Source organism: Eleginops maclovinus, chromosome 10, assembly GCF_036324505.1.
Source record: "Eleginops maclovinus isolate JMC-PN-2008 ecotype Puerto Natales chromosome 10, JC_Emac_rtc_rv5, whole genome shotgun sequence".
Lineage (NCBI taxonomy): Eukaryota > Metazoa > Chordata > Actinopteri > Perciformes > Eleginopidae > Eleginops > Eleginops maclovinus.
This window is the reverse complement of record NC_086358.1, coordinates 17121911-17138679: the sequence shown is the minus strand read 5'-3', so window position 1 is coordinate 17138679 and position 16769 is coordinate 17121911. Positions and strand designations below refer to the sequence as shown.

Here is a 16769-nt window from a genome sequence, read left to right as displayed (position 1 = left end):
ACATACATTTTACCTCAGTAAATGTTAGCTGACTCTTTTAGCCAAGTTATCTAGCCACGTCCTTTTGCTGTTATCAAAGATTTGTTATTTTGCTATGCAGCATTATCAGGAGAAAATAAGAAGGGTCCTTCTTTATAAGCACCATTTTTTGTTTATCTTTAACGTCACTATGCATGTGCAACAATCAGAAGTCACAGAGGCGCTCTTTAACAAGGAATCTGATAAAAAAGGAAACAACTGAATTCCGCTCCCTACGCTTAATTCATGATCATTAAGATTCACAAAGCCAGCTTCCAGAGATCTGAGCAGAGCCTACCAGGAACGGGGCGCTGGTCCAGGCCATGGTGGACAGCGCTCCCAGGTAGGCTGTCTTCCGCAGCAAGTTGAGCTCCTTCTGACGGATTTCCAGGACCTTGTCTTTGAAAGAGTTCTCCCAGGCGTACAGCTTCAGCACTTTGATGCCGTTCAGGATCTCGTTCATCAGCTTGATACGAGCATCTTTGTACTGCATCTGCTCCACCTGGGAGAGAGGGAGAGGAGGGGAAGATGAAGACAAGGTTTCAAGGTTTTCAAGGACATGACACATTTTTCTTTTTCCTTATTCTTTTTTTCTGATTTGTGGATATTTTATGTGTATTTATTTACTCTAGCTTTATCAGTATCCTGTTGTGTCTTGTATGTCATTTAACCATTTCATTTCTTAAAATAAATACAGATGAAATATTTGTTTAAGTAGCTCTTGGTATTTACTAGAGCTTTTATTTATTTCTAATGCAAAAATAAATAAATGCTAGCAACCTAATATCCTTTGAATAATGAATCACGTAATGTGTTAATATCACTGATTTATTGGTTCCAAGGTCTAAAGTCAACAATAACATTTTTGCCAAATCCCATTTCTGCTCATACCTGGTAGGCTCGTGTCTTCATGGCGATGACAGCGTTTAACGGGATCAGCATGACCATCACAGCAACCCCCGCCAGCACGGAGGGGCCGAGGTTCTGTTAATGAAGTAGAGACAATACATTACTGCAAACATTATTCAGAACCAAGACAACAGTAAGAGGCTCTTTCACACTTCTTTATACAATTTGCACATTTGGGAGGTTGTTCATTTTTGCTAACGGACCACTACTAAGGAGAACAGACCACTGATAAGGAGGATCAAGGGACTATGTGCAGTCATCTCACACAGCAGAAAGATGTCCCGTTACTTAAAAGTCAGCTGTGGACAACAAACATTAGATTTCCATCCTTCAGAAAACACCATACTAATGGAATACAGCTGAACTGTTGCCAGTAAATAAAAGAAAAACGAGGAAAGAGGTTAAAAGACAGAGCGCTGGACATCAGAGAAATCAACAGAATGAGACAGGAAGTAAACACCAACAGAAGTTAAGGGGAAATAAAATGTAAACAGTCCATGGTAATGCAAGATCACCATGTCAGTGTTCTTTTATTCACTAAGGACGCAGTATTATAGCATTTAATGTGGAGTGGAATGAAATGAGATGAATCCTGCATGAGAATCACCTTGAGGATGTAATTTACGTACAAATGAACCTTTTTCTTTGTTTTTTTGACTTCTCATTTGTATTCAGATATTTCAAATGTATTTCAATAAGGTTCTTCCATCCTCTTCCTGTAGCTCTTATTCCCCTCTCTGATCTTCCACTTCAGCTCCCTCTGCACTATCCTGAGCTCCTCTCTGTTGCCTGATCTAAAGGCCCTCTTTTGTCTCCGAGTAGAGCTCTTATTTCAGGGGTAATCCATGGTTTGTTGTTTGGAAGACATCGTGCAGTCCTGGTAGGTACAATGTTTTCCACTGTGTGTTTACGTATTTTATCATTTGAGTACATTGGGTCTTTATAAAAGGTTCAACTTTATTGGAACATGAGTCAGAACTGAGATGTTTGGAGTCATAATCATTATAACTGCTTACACAGTTCTTAATTCATACTAAGCTTTTGGCTCTTTACCTGCTCTAACACTGTACATTTCCCGTCTGTGGGACGAATTAAGATATCCTGGTTCTGATCTCAATTATATACATGTCTAATCCGACTAAGTGGCCTAGGAACTGAAGCATGGTGAAATATCCACTCCTAGAGACAAAGCTGAAGTCCACTGTGTCCCATAAAAAAAGGATCATGCAAACAACATATGGAGGGAAATGCCTAGCATAGCAATCTGATGCATCGTTTGTTCACATACCTGCCAGAGGAAATAAAGGGCCAGCATGATCTGAATAGGAGCAGACCACAACATGTTGAGGAAGGTGGTGAGGTCCATGAACCTCTGCGCGTCCACCGACATCAGGTTGACCACCTCTCCCACCGTGGAGGAGCGCTTGGCGGCGTTAGTGATCACCAGCGACTGCAGATCAATAATAGGAGAGAAGTGAAGTTGTTTCATGTGTTTTTGGTGAAGCCCCGTCTAGAAAATAAAATGTGAACATCTCTGCATACCTTCCTGTAGATGGCTCCTATGACAGCTGTGCGTACATTCATGCCGGTGACGAAACAGTACTGAAAGTGCCGGTGGAGGATGAGCGTCTGCAAGAAGGCCGTGAAGAACATGAGGAAGGCCAGCGAGTAGCCCCACCAATCAGGAGCGTCCTTCTGTTTGGTGAATGAGATCAGCATCCTATAAGAGTGAAGAGGAGGGACATTCTTTAAGATTAAACAGTAAAAACGTTACATATCTGGAATGAGCTGTGCTGATAATGGCACATAGTTTGCTTCTTATGCAATGCCTCTGTCCTCATGGTCTCTGAATAGACACAGCTTCTTAGCAGCAACATGTTAGCATGAGGTAGCATAAACACACCATCTATTGGTTGGAGTTTATGTAAACTCTGGTATTATATTGAGTTCAGTCTTTAAGCAGCAGGCCGCAGGAGACAGTGTTATGAAGTAATCCTTAAATTAACCCATGGCTTGTTCCAACAAACATGCTTTGTATTTTGTTGGTATGACACGTCTGCTAGCAAGAAACAGTTGATAAATGATAAATGTCCTGACAACCAGTTGTTAAATTGGGATTTCTTATGTGGGGAGGGGTCTCTGTGTCGAAAGTGGGGGAGGTGCTACTGGTTCATTTACATCTTATATTGCAACAAACACAAACCTTTCAAATATCCAACAATTCCATTTTTTATAAAGGATTCCTTGCAATCTTTCTAAATGTGAAAAGAAACTTCATGTGTAGTAAATAAATACATTTATCCTGCTTGATAACGGCCGTAATGACAATATGGATTGTTTTGATCAAATTAAGATCACCAAGTGACACAATCCTCTTATTGCCCTGACACATTTAACTAAACATTTCTTTCTATCATTTGATATTTACATGACAAAACAAGGTAAGACATTTATGTGCTGCGGAGCAGAGACACACTTACCAAGCTGACTGACTTTAGAGGGTCACAGAGAGAAATGATGGCTCCCCAACAGTCAAAAAATCTCTAAAAAACATCTGGTGTCTGGCTGTTAGTTTAGGGATCCCTTGATTTAATATGCAGCAGCGTTTTCTATGCAAAAAGCACCCATTTCAAACAATTGTTTTTGTTTGTGTGTGTAAGACTTGCAAGGCTAATATCTAATACTGTGGCTTATGCTCCGGCCTAATGTTACTCCTGCTGACAACACAGAAATGACAGTCAGGAAGTGCAAAATGTCTTCTATAATCTGTATTCTATTAGTGTTAGAGATTAGATTTTGGCTTTTGTTGGCAGGACACCAAGGAAAACACATTGCTTCTGATTGCATTTAATTGATAACAAAAACCTAAGCCTTAAACACTCCCTAACATGTCTACATTTAGTCATTCTTCACATGTTGACCAGACCATGGAGCCAAATCAGTATTATTTTCATTCTATTAGTTGGTAATGGCAGGTTGCTAAACTTCTCTTTCACTATTATGTTTTTTTCCATGTGTTTGTTTCTTCTGTGTCAATGATGTACATGAAACACATTTCAAATAGCCAGAATAAATCTAATATAAAGCAGCACAGCAAATCCTGAGCCCTCAGAAGAACAGCAGTCCCATGTCATTAAACAACAGTGTGGTCTTCTGTACTAGCCTACTAAAATTACCCCGGTATGATATCAAAATAACTTATGTAAAGAAAAGCAGCTCACACACATCTGTAGTCAAAACATGAACGTAACAAACTGCGTACAGGGAAATGATGTGGTTATAAAACTGATCCATATCTCCTTTTTATGTAAAGTTATAGCTTTCACAGGACAGATGCTCTCACAACATGTCCATCCTAGTATATCATAAGAGGAAATAAGATACACTATTTACATAAGGACTACCATACCTTAGGGAAAAACAAACCAGGATGCAAAAACAAACATGTTATTCAAAGATCTACGCTGAACAACGGAGCAAAGGTAGCCAGTTGGTGTTCCAGGTTTGCAAATATGGCGTGTTAACAGACCTGAGCAACTGAGGGTTGACGAAGGTGATGATATCCTGCAGTAACTTGAAGGCAGACCCGATCAGGAAGTAGGGCCCGAAGGCTTTGATGAGGGCCCGCAGGAAGGAGGGCTGTCTGGGAGACGCCTTCTTACTGGACAGCAGCACCTCTATTTCCTCGGGGCTGCTTCCTCCTCCCGCTCCGGTGTGGTTTGTGGTGGACGGTGGGGGCTTGGAGTACACCGCCTGACTGGACAGGTTCTGTTCACTGGAGGATAAGGAATTTGGTTGAGTGTTTCAGAATGATAATCAGCTTGATTGGCCAAGTAAAGGGTGTTTCATGTGTAAAAGGAAACAGTAGTATACAATACCAATAATATTACAACAGCATACAACATCAAATAAGGCCTTTCAAAGACTCTTAGAGGATTTAAGAAGAATATTGAAATCAATGATATATTTCACTGCAATAGTGAGGTGAAACTAGGGTTTGAGACATTTGACTCATGGCTAGATTTGCAAACCCTAACCCATATAGGACATGTTTTGCATATCCCAGGGTCCTTCAAAAATGCAACATAGAGTATACTCAAGAGGCCCAATCGTGCTTTGGGGGTTTTCCTTTCCCTGTAGTGAGTTATACACTGTAGGTCTTTGTGCATATCAATGGCCAAAATCCCAAAGTTCTCAGTTTGAGAAAAATAAAGACATTTCTGAACATTCATGTAATAGACAAACATACTACAAATATGAACCTGAAAATGAGCATAAGTGATTTGGTATAAAGGAGAGGAACAGATACATTTAATCTGCGTAAAAAGATGAAGCTGCACACACACACACACACACACACACACACACACACACACACACACACACACACACACACACACACACACACACACACACACACACACACACACACACACACACACACACACACACACACACACACACACACACACACACACACACACACACACACACACACACACACACACACACACACACACACACACACATTCCTGCTCCCTTTCATTATACAGTAAATCATGGCTGCAACTCCACTCAACATCCCTTTTTCCTCCAGTTTCTGTAGCGCGACCATGAGTGCATGCTTATTCGTCTACACTTATATAAACATACATTCCCACTATTCGCTACTTACAAGGACAGGTGGCGAGCGGCGGTTTTCGCCGTCTCCCCAACGAGGGAGTATTTTGAAAAGACGGAGGCGCATCACTTCCGTTGTCTAAATATGATTTAACGATGCATGCAATTATTCTTTGTTTTAAGTTTAATAATGATGTTTGATTTGAGTCTCAGTGATAATTAACCTGTTTATTTAGGAGGTTAGAATATGAAAATATGGCATATATGTTATGATCTAGAAGAAAGTCAACAAATAGATAATGCCCTATTCTGTTGAAATGATTGACTAATTGAGTGACAAGCCTACTGGGAGGGGCTATGTGTGTATATAAGGGCCTGTCTTGGGACTGAAGGGGAGTCTGGACATGGACATTATTAGACAACTTGGTTTAATTATTAGTCAACATTGTTTTTCAAACCGGTATATGTTTTTCTTTTACTTTGTAAATAAAGCATCTGAGCTCAATTTTTCGACTACACCAATATTTGTGGAGGGTTAAGAGAGAACCCCGTCACAGTCAGGAGGTGGTTTAATAATAAACCCATTTAAGTTGTGAATAAATTACACTATGACTGCAATAACATCTGTTTTATCATATATATATATATATATATATATATATATATATATATATATATATATATATATATGTAAATAAAATCAATAAACCTGTTTCTGATACAGCTCCAGAGAAAATTAAGAGACCACTCAAAATGTTTCTTAAATCTTTATCTCTACATGTATGGCAGAGCCAGTTCAGTGTGTGTTGAATTCAAACACAGAGAAAAATGTTCAGTAGTTTATATAATACAATACATTTAAAAAAAAAAAAGACTTATTATTATTATTATTATTATTATTATTATTATTAATAATAATGTCCAGCAGTGGCTCAGACAGTAGGGGCTTGGACTGGGAATCTTAGGGTTGCCGGTTCAAGTCCCCGAACAGACTTGAAATATGGAAAGTGGAGAGGTCCCAGTTCACCTCCTAGGCCCTGCTGTGGTGCCCTTGAGCAAGGCGCCGGACACCTCCAATCCCCCCTCCCCATTGCTCCCCGGGCGCTGCACAATAGCTGCCCACTGCTCCTAGTACTAGGATGGGTTAAATGCAGAGGACCAATTTCACTGTGTGTGCTCTGCTGTGTGCATGTATGTGACTAATAAAGAGGGTTTCATCCTCCGATTCTATTCTATTATTATAGATTAATGTTTAACTGTTTAAGCTCCTAAGAATCACAATAACACATTCCATATTTTATTGGTATGATGTGTTTTTGGGTAAAACACTGGATTATTGCAATAGCGAGCAGTAAGATGAGCTGTGATACAAATAAAGGTGCATTTCTCATCCTTAGAAATGTGCATAACGCTCAGGAGATGTTCTTCAAGCAATGCTCCACGTTTACAATGAAAGGAATGTTCTTCTAAGCTACTAAAAAAATCTATTCTAATACCAGCTCAGAGCGCCGGAGTCGGATTCCAGCAGTGAACTAATAGTTCAATGCCGGAGTCGGATTCCAGCAGTGAACTAATAGTTCAATGCCGGAGTCGGATTCCAGCAGTGAACTAATAGTTCAACAGGACAACTGCGAAGGAATTCAGTTCATTCAAAACAGGTTCCAGGCGACGTGTAAAAAATGCTGAATCAAGCTTTTCCATATCGGTTTACAGGTTGTTCTCAGTGAGAAAGCACAAAGGAACTGCGACAGGAAAACCAGAGCACGAGAAGGGAAGCAGCCTGGAGGAGGTCAGGGCTCATCAGACTTGCAGAGTGTGTGTGTGAACAGAATTAAACACTGGAGCAGCACCATGTTGTAGGGCTGCAGTGTTCTTGACTAGTCATGTTTTGCTTAAATGTCAAAGTCTAAGGTGACATCTTTAAATTCCTTATTTGTCAGTTGAAACCAGGCTTGGAATTTCGTCATTTTAGGGGCAAAGCCATTTGGCCTTTTGTGCCACACATTTTTTTAGGGCACAAAGGCCACATGCAAGGGCACAAAGGCCATTTAGGGAACAATTAGGATTTGGCGCTTACAAATAAACAACTTCACTTTCTGAAAATAAAAACACATGAATGACATGGAAAACAAATGACTTTTTTACTACACTGCGCATTAAATAGAGTAGTTTTTCATTCAATGTGTGCGGCAAAAAACAAATCATAAGAGGAGCAAAGCGCTCGCAGCCCCACGGAAACATCATCTCATAAGTCAGAGCTGATTGACTGCAAGTGTGTGTGTGAAAAGTGTAGTTATGCAGAGGAGACGAGAGGGCTTAGACTACATCACCAGCGGTAAATAATACAAACAGAACATGAAAGAAGTTGACAGTGTACTGGAGCTTTGGTGAGCGGAAGTATAGTTTATGTATTGATAGATCGATTGCTATTGTAACCACGGTGACGAGTGTCTGTGTTTTCCTACAGTCTGGTGTTTTCATGCTGAGGCATCACGGTTGTTGTTGTTGTTAAGTTTGGCTTTGTGATAGCGCTCTCTACTCCATGTATTAAGGTACAAAAAGCCTTTATATATCGAAGTTGTTCGTGCCCCACCAGTTTTGTACATATAAAAACGCCACTGGGTGAGGAGAAGGGAGGTTCATAGAGAGAGAGAGAGAGAGACGGGGGAATGCTATGGGAGAGCTAACGGTATATATGTGTGTGCGGGTGATAATTAACGTTCTTCTTTGTTGTTTTGCCGTGGTTACGGACGACACTAACCTGTCTCAGAAGTGAATAAACTCACGGACAGAAAGAGACACGAGGCCTCCTTGTATTCTTATAGCGAGACGCTGCAGTGATGATTGAATGATGCGATGATGACATGTGAGGTGCGCGCAACCACTCCAAGCTACAAGGACTAATGCAGTCCAGAGCCCAGACCACCGCTCTGACCCTTTTAAAGCAACTTTGAGATTTTAACAGTAACAGGGCACAACGGCCATGGTGGCCGTAGGACGTACAATTATCTTCGGGGCATCACGGCCAGACCGAGGGGCAATGAAGGCCATGACTGTCATGGCCGCCGTGAAATTCCCACCCTGGTTGAAAATATTAGCTTTTATACGATATTAAACTGCATTAAAATTTCCTTAACTCAATTTTCCTATTGATGCACTAATCGATAGAGCTGAAGTCCCGTTATCATATTCTGCAGCTTGTTTTACAGAGATGGGAGACAGATTTAATACAGCATAGAAAACTACTTTAATCAGATGGAAAAACAGAACTAAAGTATCCATCCACCATTAGCTCAATCATTTAACAGATCATGCAAACCTGGAACAGCTTTCTTCAACTTTCAAAGACAAAATAATCCCCTTTAATAAAACCCAGTCGCCTCTTCCTCTTACCAGCTTGGCCGGACACTTCCTAAAACATTCAAACCAGTTAAAATGATAAAATACCACAAAAGACTTTCTTCTCTCTTCTTTCATTTGTGTCTTTTTTAATGTTTGTGTTTTTTGTTTCCTTTTTTTTGTGTAAGTACTACTTCTGTTTGTTGTGAATGCCTTTTTTTTGGTAAAACTTTTGTTCAACGCTTTTCTTGATCATGGTTTTATAACATGCTCATGGTTTCACTTCTCCCAAAAAGTGCAAACATCACACTTTCAACTTTTCACCCAGTAAATTAGAATTCACTTCCAGTTAGTATAAAACCACATTTCTGAAGTTACATTTAGGAAGTTTATATACACTTTCTAAATTTCAAGTGGACTGCATTAGCTTGAAACGTCATTAAAACCAAATACCATGACACACGAGAATAACCCTTGAGTAACTGGATTTCTTGTGTATTTATGTCTTAAAGGATTCTATATTTCTCTTTTTGTCAAAAACCAACAAATAACCCAGTGTAATAAAAGTGTGTGTATCAAAGCCTGATACATCATATTCCTTTGTGCTATAGACCTCCAATTTGTCTAAAACTTGCAGCTATAAACCACCTTGTTACCATGAGAACAACTCAATAAATGCACTATTTCCTCCTGTTAGGTAAATCTCCTGGTACAGGAGCAGCTGTTTTAGGGAATTACCAATTCAATCAAACTATGAAATTGTTTTTTGTTTTTAAAGATCTATATTTCAAGTAGAAACCGATGAGTTTCGGGATGATGACCATTGACGCTGGAAGTATATTGTGGCAGGAATGCAGAGAGATGAAGCTAAAACTGAAATAAATTAATGTAGATGCTTCAGTTGTTTTAAACGAAACCAAAGGAAAGCTCTCGAAGGTCATCACTTATAATTGGACAGCTTGGTTAAAAAAATGTAGTGGATAAATGTGATTACTGCGCCACGTTGCATTTTGAAGTCATAGGCAGGTCTTTCGTCTTTAACCTGATCTCTCTCTGTAGCCTGCTTTCTCTTTGGCATCAAACATATGTTCAACACACTGACGGTAAAGTAAAGCTGTGTTTTTCATACATTAACTTCTTCTTCTTTTATAAAACATACCTCTTGGCTTTCGCCAGCTCCTCCTCCCAGTTGTTGAGGAGTTTGGGCACCGTCACCTTGGAGGTGTCGCGCTGGTTCAGAGACCACAGGTCTTTGCTCTCCAGAGGCACTTTGTAGCCCTTAATAGCCATACTAGAGAGAGAGAGACAGAGAGAGCCATGTTAGCAAAGTACAGACTGAGTGCTCACAGCATGGCATAGGAACAGGCAGGAAGAAGTACAACGCTTTGGCAAAGATGTATGTCATCATGGCTATGGCTTTTTAATCGAATTGGAGAGAGAGAGAGAGAGAGAGAGAGAGAGAGAGAGAGAGAGAGAGAGAGAGAGAGAGAGAGAGAGAGAGAGAGAGAGAGAGAGAGAGCAGTTTAATTTAATCTGATACATTCAACAATTCAACCCTCACAATTAAATGTGAAGGAGACAGTATAGGTTTGTTAGTCTCCACCTGTCTCACTGCTTTTGAATCTCTGTCAGAGGGTTTTCTCATGTCCCTTGTTGTGTGTTTCATTACATGAGCAAAATGTCATTCTAAAACTAAACTCTAAGATACTGACTCAGTAGGAATGGTCCCCATAAAGACCCCTTAATTGAGTTTCCTAGATTTGCTAATCATTATTATGTACTGGGGGATCAGATTTCACCGGAAATTGCCTTGATGCATTTTCCGGTAAGAGGAGAGACTGGCTTCCAGAAAAAACAGAAAGAAGATGCTTTACTTCAGTAAGAAAAAAAGCAATATCTTGCTGTTAAAAATAATGAAAGCAGATAATAAGAGATCAGTTGGTGTGAGACAATCTCAAAACAGGTCTCCCTTGTTAACAGTAATGATCAAGACTTATAATACCGAAATTAACATTGAGAAAAAAACAATACTGTGATCTATAAAAAACTATTGTACCAAATTGTTAAAAAAAGACATGAATAAATGGAGTAAAAAATATATGAATCCATTTTATTTAAAGAAATCTTTCAAACTCAACTTAGTATCATCAACTCTTACCAAATGATTTGATTTTTTAAACATGAAATCCCTTTCCGTGACAGAGGTGTTGCCATAAGTCACCACGTAAATAAGTGAAACAGCTCTTAATTCCCTTATATCCGTTTTATATTGATTTGAAAAGATCCCCTTCATTTTTATTCAGAGTTAATTGACCAAAATAACATTTACTAGATTACGTTTGAATCAATTTTGACTGAAGAGCGCTTGAAGCGACACAATGTAACCTCTATTAAATCAAACTGTGCTGCAAAACCAGCTACTATCAGCTAATGTCACTAGTTCTTCTCCTGCAATTTCAACCTTGAATTGATGTTCATAATAATGAATCATCACCACGGATCTCTGCATGGACTTCGTCTGGGCCTTGGGCTGGATAATGTTTTTACCCTTTAAACCCCCCCTGACTACGGCCCTTCAAATAATCACATGATCCCAGACAAGCAAGCTAAAGACGTGCTAACAAAGGAACCAATTACCTCCTATTGATGTTTTAAACAATAAGAAACACCTTACCGATTTAGCTCAACAAGGCTACCTAGCCAGCTAACTATGCTAGCTTGTTTGCTTTTGATTTTAAAGATGTTCCTCAGGGAAAGATAGAACATCAAACTGACAAAAAAAAAAAAAACTGACTGACTGACATGTTCTTTGCTTACGCTAAAAGGAGCTAGCAAACATTGCTAACGTTGACTCTACTTTGAGAAATAATCCAAATTAGCAACCTAGCCTAGCGATTTAGCCACTAGGTTGGTAGCATAGTTACAGTAAGCTTAATAAAAGGAGAAGTAGGTTACTTTGTGTGAATAGTGTGTTAAGCACAGCATCAGCCTTTAATTTGTTGTTTTATAGTGACTTCAAGCAACTTGACTTTATCGGAAGTAACATTTAAAACTTAGATTGAACAATAAAATGTATTATTAATCCCAATATGTACAACAGAGTGTTTGTCTATGGGCGATGCAGTGGAAGGCAGACACCAGTGAACCCACCTTGTGAACCACCAGAACGTCATGGTGGAGAGAAAACCTGCTGTGGCTTCAGGGCAGGGATTCTGAAAAAAAAAGGAAAATGTTCAGAAAAACAAGTCAGGAGTAAAACCAGGATACAGTTAACACACTTCTATGGGCATCCATCAACAAGGGTGTTTTGTGTGTGTGAATGAGTGTGTGACCTTCTTTAAAAAGTACACAGTGGCCCCGAGGCACACACTCAGACTTCCAGCAACTCAGGACCGTGAACATACAAGCAGGAATTGAAGATGTCCTTGCATGTAACGCACGCACGCACGCACGCACGCACGCACGCACGCACGCACCACACACACACACACACTTCATGGGCTCAGAGTGGACTCTTCAGAAGGATGCATAACTCACAGGGTCCGTGACGACATCGGAGAAGAGAGGAGGTTTCTCATTGAAGCAGCAGAGGATCAGCTCACAGACCACAAGGGCGAAGTAGAAGTAGAATGTAGTGAATCGCAGCTTGTCGTTGACTTCGCTCTGAAATGTAAAAAAAAGACATACCAAGAGATGAGATGGTAGGAAAATGGGCATGGGTATAATGTGCTGACATGGTTGATTTCCCAACTATATGAAATGAAAGGAAAGACCATGACATTAGCATCAAATATACTTGTAATAAAACCAAGAGTTGTGATGATGTGCTAGGACAAATCAGTGCTTTGAGCTAAATGTCAGTATGCCAATATTCTCACAGAAACCACACCCACATACCAGTTGAACGCAATGCAAGTACAGCTAATGACGGTGAGACTGTTGCCATTTTCTGTGGGTATTCGGTCGAAAGTGAGACTACTTTCTAAGTTTTGGATGGACAATTTTGATCTGATGATGGCACTAAATTACAAGTTAGAAGATAAGGAAAGTTGTTTTTATAAATCCTGTGAGGAACTTGTTGCATCTCACTATTATCTTAATATGTTTTAGTAGATCAGACGGTATTTAATTGGATTTCACTGTACAATATTTGATCTTTATCTTACATTTTGTGATTGAATATTTAATTGTATTGACATGTACATAGAATCCTGCATCTACTTGATCATTTTCAACATTCCATGCATAATTTAGCTTATTGTGTTTATTTATTTTTCTGACATGTATACACTTCATCTGCACTACTGATAGACCGGTCCAGCAACATAACATAAGTCTATTTACTCTGATTTAAACTACTCTGTTCCATTGTTTTTTATTATTAGTAGTTTGTCTTTTCTCCTATATATAATATGTTGCATTGTTGGAGGAGCTCAGGGCCGAGATTTTCATTGCCATTACTACACTGTAGCAACTGTGCACATGATAATAAAAACCCTTGAAGCTTGAACCTTGATATTCCCAACAATCTTCAAAATATTTCACTCAAAACCACAGCTGCACCATCATTGTGGCAACAGACGAGCACCAAATTCTCAAGACAAGTTCTTTCTTTAGGAACCATCAAAGCTTGTACAAAATGTCATGGCAGTCCATCTACTAGGAGTTGACATATTTAAGTCTGAACCTAACTGGTGGACAAGCCCACAATGCCAATCCTAGAGCCTTTTCAAGACAGACAAAAAAAGGCATTTCGAATGAAAAAAAATGAAAGGCATAACCGGCCTCTTTCAGCTAAATGCTTAGCATGCTAACCTTCTCACAAGGGCAATGTTAGTGCTGATGTTTAGCAGATGTAATTCAAGCACCTTAGTTTAGCACGACAATATGGTAAAAATCTAAAAAGCCACAAACACATGGTTATATAAACAAAGTACAATTGAAGCTGATGGTTATGATATTCATTTTACAGGTATTTGGTCATAAACTCATGGGTTAGACACAACATTTTGCCCTGATTGTCCTGTGGCTAACATGAACTTTGGTACCAAATTGTATTGTATAATTGTATGTATGCAACACTAATATCGACTATATATGTATTACATTCTTGAGACAACAAAGCTTGCATTTGTAACAACGAACAGGGATTTTTCTATTGATGCGTTTCAAATAATCGCTAAGTGTTGCAAATAAACTAGAGTTCAACTTGCATCCATTGATTTGGGTTCACACAATATTCCCAACACAGAAAGACACAGAGGGAAGCCACATACTTGTTTCCCAAACAGCTAAATCAGATGATTATAAATAGATGTCCCAGTTAGACAGTGAAAAATCCCTCGTTCATATTTGTTCATGGGCAAATTTTCTGGATCAACGTGATTATAGCAGCACAGGTCTGCTGTAGCCTGGGCTGGCCTCTAACACATGGCAACCGCTACATGTCGGTCCTGGGTTTGTGTTACTTTTAAAGCAGCCATTCTAAGTAGAGACTTTTAAATATGAATAAAATGTGTTTCTTTTGGTTGGAAGAATTTGTGTCATTAAGGAAGGGAAAAGAAATACCGAAAAACATCCATCATGTGAGGAACTCAGTGACAGCAATTGAACACACCTTTTTTGCACTTAGACAGTCAGGCTGGATAGGTGGAGTCAACTCTTAACTGATATAAAAGATGTTCCGCCCACACACAGGTGGGAATTATTCTTGCAGAAACAAATACTTACAGTGTTCATCAGGCTGACGTTTCTCAGAGACTTTTCTGGTTTAATGGATATTTATTGAATACTTTTTACTGTTATTTTGAGGCTACCAAAACAATTGTAGGTGGCTTTTCCCATAAATCAGAATCTCACTGAAAGAAACATGAATATGTCCACATCTTATTTGGTTCTTGACTTTAGGTAAATGTCTTATGTCAACAAATGACAGCTGAAAGCAATAAAATGAAGTTTAGGTTCATCTTAATCAAATGTATTGTCAACAAATTACAAATAATTGAAAATATTAAGTTCAAGTTAATAGTATTGATTTCAACTAATCTAATACATTTATGTGTAATTTGTTGACATAATACATTCACCTAAAGTCCACGTCGCTGTTTTTTCAGAGAATTCATTCACACACACACATTCACACAAATTACACATTAATGTATTAGACTATTTGAAATCAATAATATTGAGTTGAACTTAATATTTTCAATTATTTGTAATTTGTGACATAATACATTTGATTAAGATGAACCTAAACTTCATATTATTGTTTTCAACTAACTTAATACAATTACGTGACATTGGTTGACAACACATTCGATTAAAGTCAACGTGAATGCTGGTTAGTGTTGTATAGTGTGGACTGGATGCTAAAACTAGAGAGGAGCTATATTAATGCAGTCCATTTACAGCGCTATAAGCAGATTATAACTCATTATGTAGCATTATAGAAAGTGGTACTGAAATGTTTAATAGGTCACTGATTAGAGGAGTGTTGTATTTCCAGCAGCTCAGAGCTCTACAGTTCTGCCAAAATGCCCAACACCTAGCCAAGTAATTACCTGGATCAGTGGTTTGCACCAAAAATAATGTGTTGGGGCCGAATTATATTTGGCATGTTGTTGTTGTTGTTGTTGTTGTTATTGTTGTACACTGTCTTATCTTGTCGCCTGTGGGATTTGTCTGCAGTGCACTGCAGCTAACAGCCCTAGAGGTGAGATAAGTATGGTAGGAACAACAGGCCTACTATTCCCTCTGCGCTTAGTGGTGCCCTGGGCTGACCCCTCTCAAAGCATCCACTCACTGTAAGCTCCTGAGACAACGTGGAGGGGGGGGGGTGGGAGACGGAGCTGACAGAAGAGGCAGTCTCAAACGTCAAGAGCACTGAGGAGGCAGAGGAGGAAGGAAAATGGAAAACAACTACCAGAGTAAGGACAAGAGAATTGGGGATGAGGACGAGGATGATGGACGTTGACTCTAAAAACTGAAGCGTTGGCTTTAATCAAATGTATGATGTAAACAAATGTCACATAACTGTATTGGGTTATTTGAAAGCAATAATATTGAGTTCCTCCTAATATTTCAACTTTACATTATTGCTTTCAACTTACCTCAATTTGTTGACATAACACATGTAATTATAGTCAGCGCTTCAGTTTTTTCAGTGTGTAAAAGACATTTGAGAGCCGCTCTCACCTGGCTGGAGGCTTGGAGGATCTTGGAGCGGAAAGGCACGATGGCACATAGCACACACAGGAACCAGAAGATAAAGAGGACCCCTGAGGACTGGACACCGCGTAACCTCTCAAACTGGATCAGAAACGTGGCCAAGAGCTGAGAGAGGACGGTGGGGGGGGGGGGGGGGGGGGGGGGGGGGAGGAATGGATGGGCAGAGGCAGAATGTTAGATTAGCCAGGGTGTAATCAGTGAGGGCATGTAAGGTGAACCGCAGTCTGACTGGGTCAGCCTTTCACGCTTCATAGCTCTCAGGAGAACTGCGGACAGGCTTCACTAAAGTATACGGCTCTGGATAAATGCTTTCAGCCCTGCTACTGCTGGGCAGCTAGGACATAGGGTCACCAAAAAACACTAAAACGGACCGGAAGCGATGACAAGATAAATGGTCCGTCTCAAGACAATACTACATGCTAATACAGCTCCGTAAAAAATTAAGACCACTCCAATGTTTCTTAAATCTTTATCTCTACATGTATGGCAGCCATTCCAGTGTCTGTTGAATTTCAACACAGAGAACAATTGTCAGTCGTTTATAGAATACAATAAAATGTCTATAAATATCAAAACAAGAGAAAATGATAATGCTGCAGTGGCAGTAGTATTTCCACACTTCGGGAGATAAATAAATAACTGTACTCAAACCAGAA

At 39.5% G+C, this 16769-nt stretch overlaps 1 protein-coding gene across 1 annotated transcript in view; it reads right to left on the bottom strand.

The window, feature by feature from the left end:
• Nucleotides 1-16769, bottom strand: part of abcc3 (ATP-binding cassette, sub-family C (CFTR/MRP), member 3) — a 52489-nt gene that overhangs the window by 17601 nt on the left and 18119 nt on the right. The window contains 9 exon segments of the mRNA XM_063892766.1: nt 317-520; nt 910-1002; nt 2216-2377; nt 2470-2647; nt 4457-4702; nt 10046-10177; nt 12037-12098; nt 12424-12549; nt 16081-16218. Coding sequence (XP_063748836.1) covers nt 317-520; nt 910-1002; nt 2216-2377; nt 2470-2647; nt 4457-4702; nt 10046-10177; nt 12037-12098; nt 12424-12549; nt 16081-16218 — 1341 coding nt within the window.